This window comes from Populus euphratica, unplaced genomic scaffold (genome assembly GCF_000495115.2).
Source record: "Populus euphratica unplaced genomic scaffold, PopEup_1.0 scaffold60.1, whole genome shotgun sequence".
Lineage (NCBI taxonomy): Eukaryota > Viridiplantae > Streptophyta > Magnoliopsida > Malpighiales > Salicaceae > Populus > Populus euphratica.
This window is the reverse complement of record NW_011499938.1, coordinates 289,283-305,673: the sequence shown is the minus strand read 5'-3', so window position 1 is coordinate 305,673 and position 16,391 is coordinate 289,283. Positions and strand designations below refer to the sequence as shown.

General features: G+C 30.4%; 2 protein-coding genes across 2 annotated transcripts; one reads left to right on the top strand and one right to left on the bottom strand.

The window, feature by feature from the left end:
- On the top strand, positions 1-1,876 carry LOC105136702 (vignain-like). Its single transcript, XM_011042140.1, has 4 exons — positions 1-552; positions 778-1,013; positions 1,091-1,231; positions 1,419-1,876. The coding sequence occupies exons 1-4, from the start codon at positions 102-104 to the stop codon at positions 1,680-1,682; spliced, it is 1,092 nt and encodes a 363-aa protein (XP_011040442.1). The 5' UTR covers positions 1-101; the 3' UTR covers positions 1,683-1,876.
- A 5,611-nt stretch (positions 1,877-7,487) lies between these two features.
- On the bottom strand, positions 7,488-8,500 carry LOC105136701 (peptide methionine sulfoxide reductase-like). The gene is made up of 2 exons (XM_011042139.1): positions 8,117-8,500; positions 7,488-8,039 (listed from the first exon to the last, which is right to left on the bottom strand). The coding sequence occupies exons 1-2, from the start codon at positions 8,432-8,434 to the stop codon at positions 7,785-7,787; spliced, it is 573 nt and encodes a 190-aa protein (XP_011040441.1). The 5' UTR covers positions 8,435-8,500; the 3' UTR covers positions 7,488-7,784.
- Between the last annotated feature and the right edge of the window lie 7,891 nt (positions 8,501-16,391).

The following is a 16,391-nucleotide window of genomic DNA, read 5'->3' as shown; positions in this document are numbered from 1 at the left end:
AATTTGATCTAAATATCTTCCACTATTGTTTCATTTCTCTATATAGAGCAATCAATAGTAGTTTCTTATACCCCATGTTGTGTTGAGTTCTAGTCTAGCAAATGGAAATGAAGAAATTCTTACCTGTTGCTCTTTCTTTAGCTTTGGTTTTAGGAATCACTGAAAGTTTGGATTTTCATGGAAAGGATTTGGAATCTGAGGAAAGTTTGTGGGATTTATATGAGAGGTGGAGGAGTCACCACACTGTTTCTACAAGTCTTGATGAGAAACACAAGCTTTTCAATGTGTTCAAGGAAAATGTCATACATGTCCACAAAACTAACAAGATGGATAAGCCCTATAAGTTGAAGTTGAACAAGTTTGCAGACATGACTAACCACGAATTTAGGTCTGTTTACGCTGGCTCGAAGGTTAAACGTCATAGGATGTTTTGTGGGACGACAACTCGAGGAAATGGGAGCTTCATGTATGAGAAGGTTGACAAAGTCCCATCATCTGTTGACTGGAGGAAGAAGGGTGCTGTGACTGCCGTTAAGGACCAGGGTCAATGTGGTAAGGTTCATTTTCTATTTCTTATAGTGAAGGTTCACCTTATTTGTTTCTATTTTATAATTCGTTCATGCATCCAGCACCAATGTACAAAGGAACAAAAAATATATTTGATTAAGTAGAAAGAAAGGCTACATTTGAGCATAGAACTATTATAAAACAGCAATGCTTATTTTGATCCTTTCTTGCTTGCAGTTTAATCCTTAAATCCTTTTCAATGTGGTACAGGAAGTTGCTGGGCGTTTTCAACCATAGTTGCAGTTGAGGGTATTAATTATATTAAGACAAATAAGCTAGTATCTTTGTCTGAGCAAGAGTTGGTGGATTGTGACACTACAGAAAATCAAGGATGTAATGGAGGGCTAATGGAATATGCTTTTGAGTTCATTAAGAAAAAGGGAGGTGTAACAACAGAGTCTACTTATCCTTATCAAGCTGAAGATGGAACTTGTGATGTTGAAAAGGTTTTATTTCATATTACAGTCACATTGAACTAAATTATGATCGGCACAAAATAAAAGTAAAACTCTTGTTTTCACAGGTAAACAAGCCGGTAGTGTCTATTGATGGGTATGAGAAAGTTCCTGAAAATGATGAGGATGCATTACTGAAAGCTGCTGCAAACCAACCAGTATCTGTAGCCATAGATGCTGGGGGTTCAGATTTCCAGTTCTACTCGGAGGTGAATTTCAGAAAGTCACAGAAATACTTTGTTAATTTCAATTCCATGCAAGCATTCCCACTGTGCGAAGATGATAAACTGGCATGTTCATTTGTGTAGTCGGAAAAATGACTAGCATTTAAAACAAAATATTTACATGCTTATTTTAGATGAGTTAATAAATTTACAAAGTTAATGTGAAATGCAGGGTGTATTTACTGGAGAATGCGGAACTGAGCTGGATCATGGAGTGGCAATTGTGGGCTATGGAACAACTCTTGATGGAACTAAGTACTGGGTCGTGAGAAATTCCTGGGGACCTGAATGGGGAGAGAAAGGTTACATCAGGATGCAGCGTGGCATCTCTGACAAAGAGGGACTCTGTGGTATTGCAATGGAGGCTTCGTATCCCATCAAGAACTCCTCAACTAATCCTTCAGGAGCCAGATCTTCCCCCAAGGATGAACTCTAAACTACACATGCGATATCCTATCAAGGACTCCTTAACTAATCCTTCAGGAACCGGATCTTGATAAATTCTGAACTACACATTCAATATGATTTGGTTTCAGATTTGCTACCCATTTCAGTTGTTTTCCTACTTTATCAGATTGGCATCTTAAAAATAACATGTCACCCATTTGATCTAATTGCTTAAAATCTTATACTACATATTGAAGATGAATAAATGTTTCAAGAACTTCAATTGCACAATGTAAGAAACATGAAAGAGAACAAGGAAAGCTCGTTTTCATCATAACCTTCCTGACTCTTAGGTAATCTTGTCATAAAATCCATTGTAATCCTCTCACATTTTCATTATAGAATCAATAATGGTTACAACAACCTGAGCGAATTTTGAGGTTTACCCTAAAAACAAAATTTACTGCATGAGCTTTTATTCTATTCCACCAATAACATACCTTCTTTTACCATCTAATATGTCAAACACCTAAAAACAAAATTTACTGCATGAGCCTTTATTCTATTCCACCAATAACATACCTTAAGATTTTTATATATCTTGGTGAAGTTTGGATACACTGTGTAGACTGTCGGATGTCTCTGTCATCAATTCTCTCCCTAGATCATTTATATTAGGTATATAAAGCCTATTTTCATAGCTTAACATATCATTATCACCAATCACAAAACATGTAGATTTACCCTGTTAAACGTTATCTCTAATTCCGAGTAGCGAATTATCTCTCTTTTGAGCTATTTTTATCTTATCAAACAAGTTTGACTTTGCATTAAAGTGTGAAATCATTACTCCAATTTCATTAAGGTCAAACCTGACTCAATCTACTAACCCATGCATCTCCTTAATCAATGGTCTTTGTACCTCCTCAATATAAGCTAAGCACTTTGATGATTTTCTACTCAAAGCATTGAAAACTATATTTGTCCTGCCTAGGTGGTATTATATGGTACAATTATAATTCTTCAATAACTCTATCCATTTTCTTTGCTTTAGATTTATATCTCTTTGATGAAAGATATATTTTAAACGCTTATGATCTGTAAAGATCTTACAAGTTTTTCCATACTAGTGCCTTCAAATCTTCAAAGCAAAAATTATTGCCACCATCTTTGTTAGAACCCATGAGCCCTGACAGTCACTTCATTCCCTAGATGGAATTGCATTAGATCCTTGTTGTCTAAAAAAATGACCCATTTCTTTAGGCTCTTAGATTAACCTGTGACTATGTTCTTTAATTCTTGTGCCTTTATCAACCTGGAGCTATCAACAACTAAGGAGTGGGATGGAAACACCTGAGATACCATCACCACATATATGAAGGATTTAAGTCCTTTAATGAACCTCTTCACTTTCCACTCCTCAATTATTAGAAGATGTTTTACACATTTGGATAACTGAGTGAACTTTATATCATACTCATTAAATGTCATGATCCCCTGAGACAGTCTCACAAAACCATAAAGTCGAGTATCAATCACAAACTATAAAGTCAAGCATCGATCTTAACACTTTAAGAGAGAAATCTATTTAAGAAAATGATGTTAAACTCATTTCATGTCCACTACGTCTCTGCTGGCCTTGCTCTCTTCCTATTTCAAACCAAAAGATTTTCACATCTCCCTCCATCCTAAACGGCACCAAACTCACAACCCAGTGATTCGTACATCCTAATGCTTCACAATGCCGCCAAATGTAATCTAAGAGCCTTTGAGGATTCTCTAAGTTGTCCATCATAATGATTCAATGGCATATTGACTCCCTAAATAGTGTGGGATGATATTTGAAGGTAGAAGATACCAACTCCATGAAGTCCTTATTCAATGGCATATTAACTCCCTAAATAGTGTGGGATGATATTTGTATATCTCTATCCTTTCTCATATCTATTTTTATAATAAACTTTATTGAAGTCCACATGGTTTGGCTAAGTTGCTGAAACTTTATAATAGGTTCAAGGTCAGTTACCCTCACACCTATTTCACCAACCATATTTTTCTTTTTTAACTGTTAAGGCTTCTCTTCCACTGGTAAGGTATCTCATCAACATGTCAAGGTACGGGTGCACCACCCCTCCTCTGCCTTGTATTTCTCAACTGCATAATAAAGATGTCATCTTGATCGTCACTTAATCTGCTAGTACTAACCATTTATTTATTCCTAGGCATTTTCCATATTAAAAAAACAAGAACATTTAAGTTATGCTAGAACAATAACATGATAATTATCATGAAATTATATAAAAACATATCTATCACAAAATATAAAGAGTTAAAGAAGACATGCTACATGAAAATTTATAATTTCAAAGGCAACGGAAAAAACAATATAGATCCTAATGCTCCATTTATTATAAAATTAATTATATTACTGTTTCTTTAACCTAAGGCTATGATATCAAGTTTGTCACGACCTGATTTTCATATTCATGACTGACACTATGATACCAAGTTTGTCATGACCTGATTTTCATATTCATGACTGACACATAGACAAGGTCCCTTTATACAAACCCAAACTTACATATAAACTTTTCTACCTATATAAACAAAATAGAGTTCTATGTAATATGATAACATAACTAACCTTATAATATAAATTGATTATCTTAATACAAGAGTTAATACAAATATCGTAATTGCAGAGCACTAACTAGACATAATGAAAAAAATATTAATTACAACAAAAAAAAGTTCTCAAGTCTAATAAAAGTGACATGCTAACAAGCTATAAGCCTAAAAAAAAATACATAATGAGAATGCGAGTTCAATAATTCAATGAGTAAATAACGTTCAATAAAAATTTACACGAGATAATACAATAATCACACACACACACACACACACAAATGAATTTAAGTTCTTATAAGAAAGTTTCTTAAACAAGCCATAACAAGAATAAACAAGTCATAACAAGAATATCATAAGGTAAGGCTTGTTAAAAATCACAATACAATAAGCATGACGTTCTGTATTGTGAGATGATTAATCACCACATATTGATGACTCCCTCGACCAAATAGGGTTAACATGAGTATTCTGACTGACATATTATAAGTTTATATCATATTCAAATAAATATATTCATATTCCAAGAATCAACTCATAACATCAATGAAATGAGAAACTGTCAATTTAAAAACATATAATAGTTTATATCAAAGATTCAATTTTAACAAGTGATCATGCTTAATCATAAAAAAGAAATAAATAACAATATAAGAATTACTAAGAAGCACGATAAATTTCATATTAATAATTCAAGTATTTGTACTAATTCTCTAGTATATGAAAAGTTATTCACTCATCTGAATCAAAAGTAGAAATAACAAGGAAATAGATACCAAATGCAATCTTACTGATATCTTGTAAGTAAAATTTCAGAATTATCTAAATACAAAAGGAGACATACCGATAAATAACTAAAAAAGAACATATAATCTATTTAATTTACTTAATTTATGGTCTAATCCATGACCCTATATGTTTATGAACTAAACTAGTCTTTTTGTTGCTAAAAACTCAAAAATCAAACAGTTTTTTTAAATCTAATTTAAAAGAAAATAAATCATAAAAATTAATAATAATTTATCAAATAAACCTCAATTATTCGTTAAACCAATATGAAAAACTAAAATCTCAACTAGGGACCAATCTATAATTTTCTTAGATTTTTAAAGTTAAATTGTAATTTTTCTAAATTGGAGGATCAAAATGAGAATGTTATAAATCCATAACTATAATGAAATTTTACTTCAATTCTATCCTGAACATAGAATTATGCTCTAGAGATCAATTTATAGTTTTTCCAAAGTTTAAGAAATAAACTATAAATTTCTAAGGGTTTTTCACAATATTCTTAAACTAATTAATCTCAAAATCATTATTTCTAACAAAAGCATCTAAAGCATAAACCTTACCTTAACAACTCATTTCTTTTAATTCTCTTCTCTTTTATTTTCCTTTCTCTTCTTTCTTCTCCTTTCTTTCTCTCCTCCTGGTTCTCTCTCTCTAATTTCAAATCTCTCTCTTTCTTTAATTTTTCTTTCATCACATTTGTATTTACCAACTCTTTATTCAATTGTTAAAATATTCTTCATCTATTTATACCTAATACTTACTCTTCTAATGATATCGTTGTAATTTACTATGAAATTGGGCAACATCTATTTTTCACCTAGTTTAGGGACACCTATGACGTGTGAGAAAATAGATGCAAAGACTTTTCAGTTTAAGGATGATGTAAGCTGGGTAGTTTATAGTAGGAGGACGTTTATAGCATGTACTCTTTCCGGTGAGAAAATCAGAAGACTGGCTGACTTCTTAGGTACAGAGGTACGTGGTGACCGGAGCCTGGAGTTACCGTTTCCAAATTTCAATATGATATTGTTCATTTCAGAAGAGTGTAGCAATGCATGAATTCACTTTAAATAGAAACAGAGGTGCTTGGCTGCCAAACTGAATAGTCAAAGCCTTAGAGAAAAGAGTAGTAGTGCCAAACGTAATAATAAACAGAAATGATCTCGTCAGCTAGTTGCTGGAAAAACCAAAATAAATTAATTATCAGCTACCAATTCCCTCATTTAAAGAATACTTCACTCAATTTCATAATCTTTTTAACAGTTCATTTCTGAAAAGAAAAAAAAACCCGAAAGAAACGGAGTGAGCGGAGTTCATATGAATGAAAAGAATCAAAATTATATGATGGTGATTGCTGTAATTTTATCGGTTATTATTATTATTATAGATAATCGATGCCCTTAAGGAACTTGTAACTTCATTTATTTTTCATGTTTTTTACTGTTTCTGGTTTGAAGTTTGATCTACTTATCTCCCACCATTCTTTTCCTTCCATTCTTTATGAGATGGCAATCAATAGTTCCTAGTCATATCCCATCTTGTGTTGCGTCCTAGTCTAGCAAATTAATGAAAATGAAGAAACTCATACTTGCTGCACTTTTTTTATCTTTGGTTTTAGGAATATGCTTTTGAGTTCATTAAGAAAGGTGGAGGCAAAACAACAGTGGCTAATTATCCTTACTGTGCTCATGATGGAGCTTGTAATGTTAAAAGGGGGTTTTCATGTTACGTTCTACTAGACGTGAGTATGTATCAGCACAACTTACAAGAAACACTCTTTTTATTTTTGTTTTGCAGGCGAACAAGCCAGCAGTATCTATTGATTAACATGGAAATGCGTTTCATAATAACGAGATACATTACTCAAAGTTGTTGCCCACCAACCTGTATCTATAGCTATTGATGCTGGAGGTTCAGATTTCCTGTTCTACTGAGAGGTGCTATAACTTTAGAAAAGTTCCTGAAAACTAGTGAATTGAAAGAAGGAATTGCCACCAGCCAAGATGCTGAGAAATTCTGAAATGCAAAGCCATTTGTGATAGAACACTTGCATCAATGCAGGGTGTATTACTGGAGACTATGAAAAAGAGCTTGGTCATGGAGCTGCAATTGTAGGCTATGGAACAACAAAAGATGGAACTAAAGTAATTCTTGGGCACCTGAATGGGGAGAAAAAAGGTTACAGCTAGATGCAGCCTGACATCTCTGACAAAGCGGGACTATGTGGTATCGCAATGGAGGCTTCTTACCCAATCAAGAACTCCTCAACTAATCCTAAAGGACCCACAGATTAAACTGCACGCATACCCTTGACTTCAGATTTTCTGTCAGTTCATCTTTTGTTTTTTTTACTGTACCAAAGTTTGGAGCTTTCTTGTCTCTTGAATAAATACAAACATTTGTAAATGATTCCAATCTATTTACTGGTCAGGATGAATAAATCTTTCAAGAATATCTTGTCTGCATAAATGAAACATAATACATGAAACAAAACAGGAAAGTTCATTGATACCGAGGATGTCTTCATAATATTCATTAACCACTACACAACATCACACTACGAGCTTATTGATACTAGGTGCAAGTGGGCAGGACAACCTAGTAGAGTGAAATCAACTGCTAAGACCAGTTTAAAATGTGGAATCCATTCTGAAACAAAATGAATTTTCCACATTCAATTGGCCCCAATAGTATATAATTCTAGTATTCATCAAATGATGCTATATTTTAAGTTTTAACCATAGCATTTAATAGGGTCATTGCAACCTTTTTCAGCAGACTGTTTAGCGCTTCGACCCCCACCTTTTTCCAGATACTGCTGATGGTACTCCTCAGCTCTATAAAATCTCTTTGCTGGCAGGATTTCCGTCACAACCGTGTTATCCTTCAATTCCAACTGTTTAGCTTCCTTTGATTCCTGGGCTAACTTAGCTTGAGCCTCGTTGTAGTAGTATATCCCTGATCTATACTGTGTACCCACATCGCCACCCTGTAAAATCAAAACAAAATCATCAACGGATCGGAAATCTAAAACCCATTTGTCAGGAAAGTGAAGCAAGTCAATACCTGACGATTGAGGGTGGTGGGATCATGGCGAGACCAGAAAAGAGAGAGGAGGTTGGTATATGGGCAAACTTCAGGGTCAAATTGGACCCGGACAACCTCAACGTGGTTGGTGGTTTTGGTGCATACAAGTTTGTAAGTCGGATCAGGGACGTTACCCTGAGAGTAGCCTACTTCAGTTTTGACCACACCATGTAATCTCTGAAAGGCAAGCTCGACACCCCAGAAACATCCAGCTCCGAATTGAGCAAACTCGTGATTGGGGTTGTCTGGTTGGTCTAGATCCGGATCCAGAGCAGGATTGGTGGAGTGGGTTGCCATTTCTGGTTTTGCTCTTTTTTATCGTTGACTGACTCGATATTCAGCGGTTGAATATATGTAGGATTTTACAGCAAGTTGCGAGGGAGAGATGCAGAAATGGATTCCTTGGGACGATGGGACAGGGGACAGGACCACCTATTAAAAGAATGAATCTAGCCTTTTTAATGGGCACATGCGAAGATTGTACTCCGTGGTCAACGATCACCAAATTTGTTATTTTTCGGGGGTGTTGTTGGGTTGAAGAAATTTTAATTCTTGAGACTTGTTTTTGCAAAATAAATAAATAAATAAAACGTATTTATAAATGAAATATTTATAAAAAATACATGCTTTTATTTATATATATTTTTAAAAAATTAAAAATAATAAAATATTTATTTTTCTAATTCTCTATTTTAAAAATAACTATTCATTTTTTTTGTGAAATTTCTATTTAATAATCATGTTTTATTGCTTTTTATAGAAAAGTATTTTTATAATAAAAAAAACTAGAGATGGAAAATACTAAAAGTAAACACGAAGTTCTTTAATCTTTTATCTTTTCTTTTGGTATAACTTAATTATCACCTGTTTTCATAGTTGAATCCTCAGTTTATTTTTTAATAAAAAATCCTTGAATCTAAAATCATTGTAAGTTGTTCATTGTATATAATAGGTACTTTAGATGGAAAAATATTAACTAATTTTGATGGGTAGGGACAAATTTGAAAATTGGTACATTGAATGAGGCCTAATTTGAGACTAATAATTTTTATTTTGGAAAAAATATCCCATGAACCGATGAAAATAATATTCTTTTTGGTAAAAAAGAAATGTTAATGAGTACATAATGATGATATTGTTCTATAATACTCTACTGTTGTTGATTTTTCTTTAATTACTTAAAAACTAAAATGTTTTGATAAATACTATGCAACTTTTCCTTATAAAATATTGTGATAATCTTGTTCATCTTTTAAAAATTCATTTTGATTTTAAAAGTTTTAGTTTTGGATAATTTAATCCTGATTAATCAATTGATTTTAATTAATTAAGGAATGATAAAATTGAAAGAATATAAATCAAAATTTAAAAACCCAAACATAGGTGACGGGCTAGATTTTTTGAAAAAAAATACACTTTGAACCTTTAACTTTAAAAATAACATAAATTATATGATTTCTTTGCCTCAATTTTTTTCAAATTAAATTTTAATACAAAAATTTATTTTTGTTATTTTTACTTCTTTGTTAAGATGAGAGAACGAGATCACCATATTCCAGCTTTTAAAAAAAAAATATCATTGATACCAATTTAGCCACCAAAATGATAAATATTTATATTAAATAGTTTTATTTCAAGAGGAGAGTTCATATTAAGTGTTTTTTACATTTAAATTCCATGAAAAACCGTATTTGAGCTCAATTTAATTTTTAGATTTAGGTTGGTTTTGATTTTTTGGATGATTTTTTGGTTTTTTGTTATGACATTGATAGGTTTTATCATAGTTCCTAATGTGTTTTATTAGTGTTTTTTATTAAAAAAATAGGTTGAAAAATGAATATTTTATTTAAAAAACATATGCCCTAATTTTTCATCCACTGTAATAGCTGAAATCTAGGTTAGTCAGACGATGCATCATCTGATTTAAAAAAAATAATAAGATAGATAACATGGTGCCCATTAAAAAGAAATAAAGGACTAATCATGCGGGCTTTCATGAAATAGGTCAACTTAACATCTCTTGCCTTTGCTTTTTTTTTTTTAATTATTTTTTTATAAATTAATGTTGTTTTATATGGTTTTTTTTCTCTAAATTGTTTTTTATATTTAGATCAATATCTCTTCTCTTTTTTATTTTTTTTAGAAATACTCTTTTAAATTATTGTTATTTTTTTGTTATAAATTTAAATTTTGGAGAGTGTTTTTTGATTTAGCTATAATTTTTGTAATATCGTATATTGAGGGGTGAGGACTTGAGGGAAGGTCTTATATGAACATGTTCATCTTAATTAGTAAGAGACATTTTGAGATCATGTGTGAGTGCCAAAAACAAATTCATAAGGTTCATGAGTCAAAAAGGACAATATCTTGTTAGTGAGGTGGGGTGTATATATTCATGATGTAAAATCCTAGGTAGTATTAATGATATTAATAAAAGTTAATATTACAAAAAAATAAGAAAAAGTGATAAATTAAATTATAAGAATAAGAATATATTCAAAAATTTAAATTGAAATGTTTTGTTCAGTTGTTAAAATATATAAATAAATAAATAAATGTGAAAATGTAAATAAAATTTTTATGGAAATGAATTTGATAAAAATAAAAGAACCAATGAGTAACTTAATAAAATTTAAAATAACTCGATTAAAATTTAAAATAAACAGATGTCATGATTCAAGGAAATCTTATCCAAAAATTATCAAAATTACTATTAAGAGATATAGAAGGTAACTTTAAAAAAGTCAAGTATGTGCAAGTTTGCGTGGAAGAAAAATTGAGGGACATGCTGTAATGGAAAAAAGAAGGAGAACAAACTTGCATTTTAAAAGAGAAGTAAGCATTCGATGACCAAAGGAAAAGCAAATTCAAGCAAGGAAAATTTCACAATTTAAGAGTGTTAAAACTTCAATTATTGCTTGGTAAGTTATCCTCACACTTTTAAACAAGATTATTGTAGAATTTATACTTTAAATTAATTGAATTTTGTGAAATGAGAAATTAGTGTTCATGATAAATTTTAGAAAAAAATATAATTAATTGTAAAATTGTATTAAAATTATTAATTGTAAAATTGTATTAAAATTATTGAAGTGAGTAGTGAAAGTAAGAATTTATAGTAATTTAAGCATAATTTTAGGTGTTCTTCAAGAAGGGATTTTTGAAAAAAATAATAACAAGAAAAATAAAAATTTAAGAATTTTGATAAGATGATGAGATTGTTTAAGAAATTAATGATATTAATGTTAAAAAGTAAATAGATTATGAATTTTCTTTTATATTTTTTTTATGTGAATGATGAAACGAATTGTGTTACAATGTCGAAATTGGAAGAATAAAAAGGAAATTTATGAAAAGAAGAAGGGAATTTTCATGTTTGTCTCTATATTTTATTTTGGTAAATGAAAAGATAATTGAAAAGATTTTATTTATTGAGTGTGTTAGTATAAAAAGTAAAATAATAATATGATATACTTGTTAATTTAGGAGAAACTACCAGGCCAACACCACAATAGAAAACTTTAGCTCAAGCTAAGTTGTCAAGTAACTACACAATACCTAAATTTATTATTACTTAATATGTATTTTTTATCTCATTAATTGTGGTTGAAAAATTATTTATTATTATATTGTTTACTTAAGAATATAAGATATGTGAGGTGATGAATTAATTCTTGAATTTATGGGATTAATGTCCTGGTGAATGGGAGTGATAAGAAATTAATTTCTTGATTAATAGGGTTCTATGAGCAAATTATTAAACTAATTTCTAAATTAATGGGATTAATGTACTTATGAATAGACGTGATAAGGAATTAATTTCCTAATTAATGGAATTAGTACCATAGTGAATGAGTAAATCATTGAACGAATTTCTAATTTAATAAAATTAGTGTCTCGACAAATGAGTGAGATGAAGAATTAATTCTCTAATTAATGAAATTTGTATCTTGATGAAAGGGTGAAATAGTAAACCAATTTTTTGATTGATGACAATAATGCTTGCTAAATAAACTGGTAAAAAATTAATTATCTATTAGTGAAAAGTAATGCGGAGTTAATTGGGTAATATGAATAATTATATTTTTGGTTGATGTTAAAAGCATTTTCTCCTATTTGAATTTAATTATCATGTCCTTTTTAATACAAATATTGGGGTTGTTATAATTTTTGTTTTTATTTTTAGTATAGATGAATTTTAAGTTTGAAAATAAAAAATTATATTTAGATAATATTTCTAATATGTGCCTTACATAATATTTTTTTATTCAATCAATTTAATTTGTATCTTTATTTGTATTATTTTTTTTTAAATAAAAAAATTATTTTAATTAAAAAATTAACAAATAGAACTGAGTAAATATCCCAGTTTATAAAATTAAAATTTTAATTTATATTTTTTTTAGTTATTGTTTATGATTTTTTTATTTGTATATATAGTTCTTGATTATTTAATTATATATTTTTTTCATTATAAAAACTCATTGAAAAACTTGTGTATATATTTTTTTTATTTGAAAAAAATAATAAAACGCGTTGCAAGTATTTTTAGTTCATTTCCAAGTTTTGTGAATTCAATGAATGTGGAGACCCATTTGATGTTGATTGATGACAAACACATTCATTTTCCAAGAAAAAAGAAGTACTTTCTGCTAAAAAAATTGTAATTCATGACGTTAAAGGGCCCCATTATGTTATTTTTCTCAGCCTCTAGCACCAGGAAAATAGCTTAAAAATCATAGCAATGACGATAGATCATACCAGGTCCATAGTGTAACAGTGCTTGTATATACCAGCCGTTTCAGCTTCACATGCATTACATATTCAGCAATTTCAGTCTTCGAATTGATTCCGTTGAAAGAATTTGTTTATAGATGAAAAAACACAACAATTTAAATAAGTAAATGAAAATTACAGATGAAAATTTTAAATTTATTTTCCTAAAATAAAACTAATGAAGAATGTCACCTTATATGTTTATAAGGTTAGAAAATTCTCCTTAAAAAATAATAAAATTCGATAAAACAAAACTTTTTGGGCCTCGATGATAATTATGGATGATTTAATGGTTTGACCTTTTTAAACAAATTACTTATAAAAAATTAAATTCAATCTAACAGTTTCATCTCTTAATATATTCTTTTAAAGCTGATGACTTAGGCTGATGTGATCATGCTTTTTTTTAGCCTAAAACTAGTCAATATAAATATATATAAACCTAGTCAATATAAATAGATATTAGGTCATTTATATAATTTATATAGATCATCTCTTTATCTAATTATAATTATGTGAGGTAATCACTTAAATACTTAAAAATTATAGTTTTTATACGCACAAATGCATCAAAAATTTTATTTTAAAAGATTTTTTAAATTGAAAATAGGGCTTGTTCTGGTTTTCAGTACACGAGGAGACTTTATTGATAGCAACTTTCATGGAAACTCCTGAGCTAGCCGGAGTCCTCCATTGGAGGCGGGATAACAACATAGAAAATTGGACGGGGAAGAATACATTCATGAGTTTCTTAGTTAGAAAACTACTTGTGGCAGGAACAATAATTAAGATACTATTAGTCTGGGGTTATACTTAAATAAGTACATTAATGTTTTTTGAAACAGATTTAGGAAGATGTTGCCGGGCTAGTTCATTCCAGGAAGCATGTTCGGCGTGTGGCCTCTAATGATTCAGAAAAGGAGGGACTTTGAAGATGTCGACGACGGACAAAGCCTAAAGGAACTCACTTTCTGCCTGATATTACTCTAAATATCATTGTTGTTGAACAGTGCTTCGGTTTCGGTTGTAAGTTTGTTGTATCAGTAAATTTAGATTAATTTTAAAACAATTAATAACATTTTAATTTCTTAATGAAATGATATGATTTTAGATAAAGAATAAAATATTTTTTAAGAAAATCTTGGAATTGACCTAACATAATCTAAGCCTTGTCGTATCAATTGAGTAAACTTGAATTTGATTTGAAATAAAACTCTTTGATGAGCTCTAAATACACAAGTTACCGGATCGAGAGGAGATAATTCAACAAGCATTCCCTTTTCTTTTAACTTTCCACGCTGAGACACCGCGTGTAAATTTAGCAGGGGAACATCATTCAAAAAAGAAAAAGAAACTGTGCAGAATGGCAGATAACTGTGCAGAATGGCAGATAGTGGCTCTTCATGACTAAACAAAATTTCCCCGTGTTCCATAATTGCCAATCGAAGTTCATTGCCACCCCCATCCGATCTACTGTAATTCGTGTCATAATTGATAATGCTGTCCTCGACAATGGCTGCAGCTCTTTTACACCAGTGGTTACAATTTGTCGATGGCCTTTTTTGTTCAACGAAAAAGAAAGTATTTTCTGCTTGCAAAACCTGAGTTCATGATGATGCAGGACCCTCTTAGGTTATTTCTCAGCCCCTTGAACCAGGAAGTGGCACGAGAACTGCAAAAGACGATCCTAATGGAAGCAATGAAATCCTAGTGGGCCATGAACGGATTCCTTGTTTGCATGAGCTCTGCCTTTAACAGTGCTCGTATAAGCTGAACATCTCAGCTTCACTTAGAAAACCGCTCTTGTATTCATGCCACTTTTTCCATCTATTAATTATCGAAAACCTGATAAACGATAAAAATTTATACAATAAAAATCAGTCTTCTTGTATTTTTTTTTTTTTTAAAAAGGGGCTCGTCTGATCTTTTAAAAGGGTTGATGTTGAGTTTAAAGAAAAGAGAGAAGAAGAAGAAGAAAGGAAAAAAAATCAGCGCTAGACTAGAGGCATATTTAGTCAATATGTCAAATTATCACGTAAGGGGTGTCGAGACTCTCTAGATGCCATCTTAGAAGACAACATCTGGTATCTTAGAAGACAACATTTGGTATTTGAATAACCCCACACACATGCCATCCAAATAACATGGGGTTGTCTGCCCGTGCTAATAGTTTTTTTTAATAATATTTAATATATATTAATTATAATAATACTCTGGAGGAACCTTTATATTTATAATAAAATCAATATAAAATAATAAAATAATAAATAATTATGTTGATTTTATTATAATTTTGAAAGAGTTGAAAAGACAAAAACTGGAAGAAAAAAAACAATCACATTATTATAATTTTGTAGAAACTAAAAATATCAAAAAAAAATTAAATTCGAGAAAATCCTACTTTTTAGAATACATATTTTGTACGTCCAGATGAGTAAGTAAAATCCTGACTATCCCAAACTCTTGTAAGAACTATAGACTGTAACTCAAACTTGAAATTTACTATACAGATCTTAAATTTTTTATTATCATGCTATGTCCCTTGAAAATTAAAAATACCAAAACGCATTCAAGTAATTTACATTATTTTTTATTGTTGAATTAGTAATTTTACTATGTAATAAAAAATAAAATGATTAATTTGACTATCTCTATATAATTTGTAAAGAATAATTAATTTAATTCTAGGATTTTTTTCATGGAGGTCTATTTATAGATGATAGGATGAGAATAAAATTACTTAACAATTAACATTAATTAATAATTAACAAAATAAAAAAGCTAAAAAGGGTGTTTTACATTATATTCTATAGTTACAAATTTAGCTGCACTGTTCATGAATAATTATCTTACAGGCTATACATACATACATACATATGAGTTCTTAAAAGTTAAAAGAGAAGAGAGACGCATGAAAAAAGTGTGAAATCACCCTAACATGTAGTCAAATTGGGTAAACCACGTAAATTCTTGTGTGTCATTTCTCATTTTATCTTGTTCCTTATCTTTTGTCTTGTCGGGTTTGTATGACAGTATCCTAACAAAAAGAGGAGAGAAGACTAGTCAATCATATTATGATCACAATAGTCGTTGATATTAACATTATTGGGTTTATATTGGAGATGAGAGAGTTCACTGGAGTGGTGAAGTGGGTTAGGACTTCAAATATTTTGCTCGAAAAAAAAGTAATTTGAAATCTAGAGAGAGTAATGAATTTTTATTATTATTTAATTTTTTTTATTATGATGGATTTCCATTAACATTTCCCATGTGTTCTGATCCAGATAGAATACATAAGCACAGAGCTCTTCTATAATTGCTAAGTGGAAGTCCTTTGCCCTTCATCTTATTGCCGTGTAAGATGGCACCATGGGCATGTTCTTCTGGCGTTGAATTTTGAAAATTTTGTCTGTATAATAACGGATACTCTTTCTTATATAATTTTCACAACTACAACAAGGAAACGATGAACGCTGTA

Coding starts and splice junctions, on each gene's coding strand:
- LOC105136702 (XM_011042140.1), top strand. CDS start 102: ATGGAAATGAAGAAATTCTTACCTGTTGCTCTTTCTTTAGCTTTGGTT. Junction 1,014..1,090: donor GAACTTGTGATGTTGAAAAG/GTTTTATTTCAT, acceptor TTGTTTTCACAG/GTAAACAAGCCGGTAGTGTC. Junction 1,232..1,418: donor ATTTCCAGTTCTACTCGGAG/GTGAATTTCAGA, acceptor TGTGAAATGCAG/GGTGTATTTACTGGAGAATG.
- LOC105136701 (XM_011042139.1), bottom strand. CDS start 8,434: ATGGCAACCCACTCCACCAATCCTGCTCTGGATCCGGATCTAGACCAA. Junction 8,040..8,116: donor CCACCACCCTCAATCGTCAG/GTATTGACTTGC, acceptor TTGATTTTACAG/GGTGGCGATGTGGGTACACA.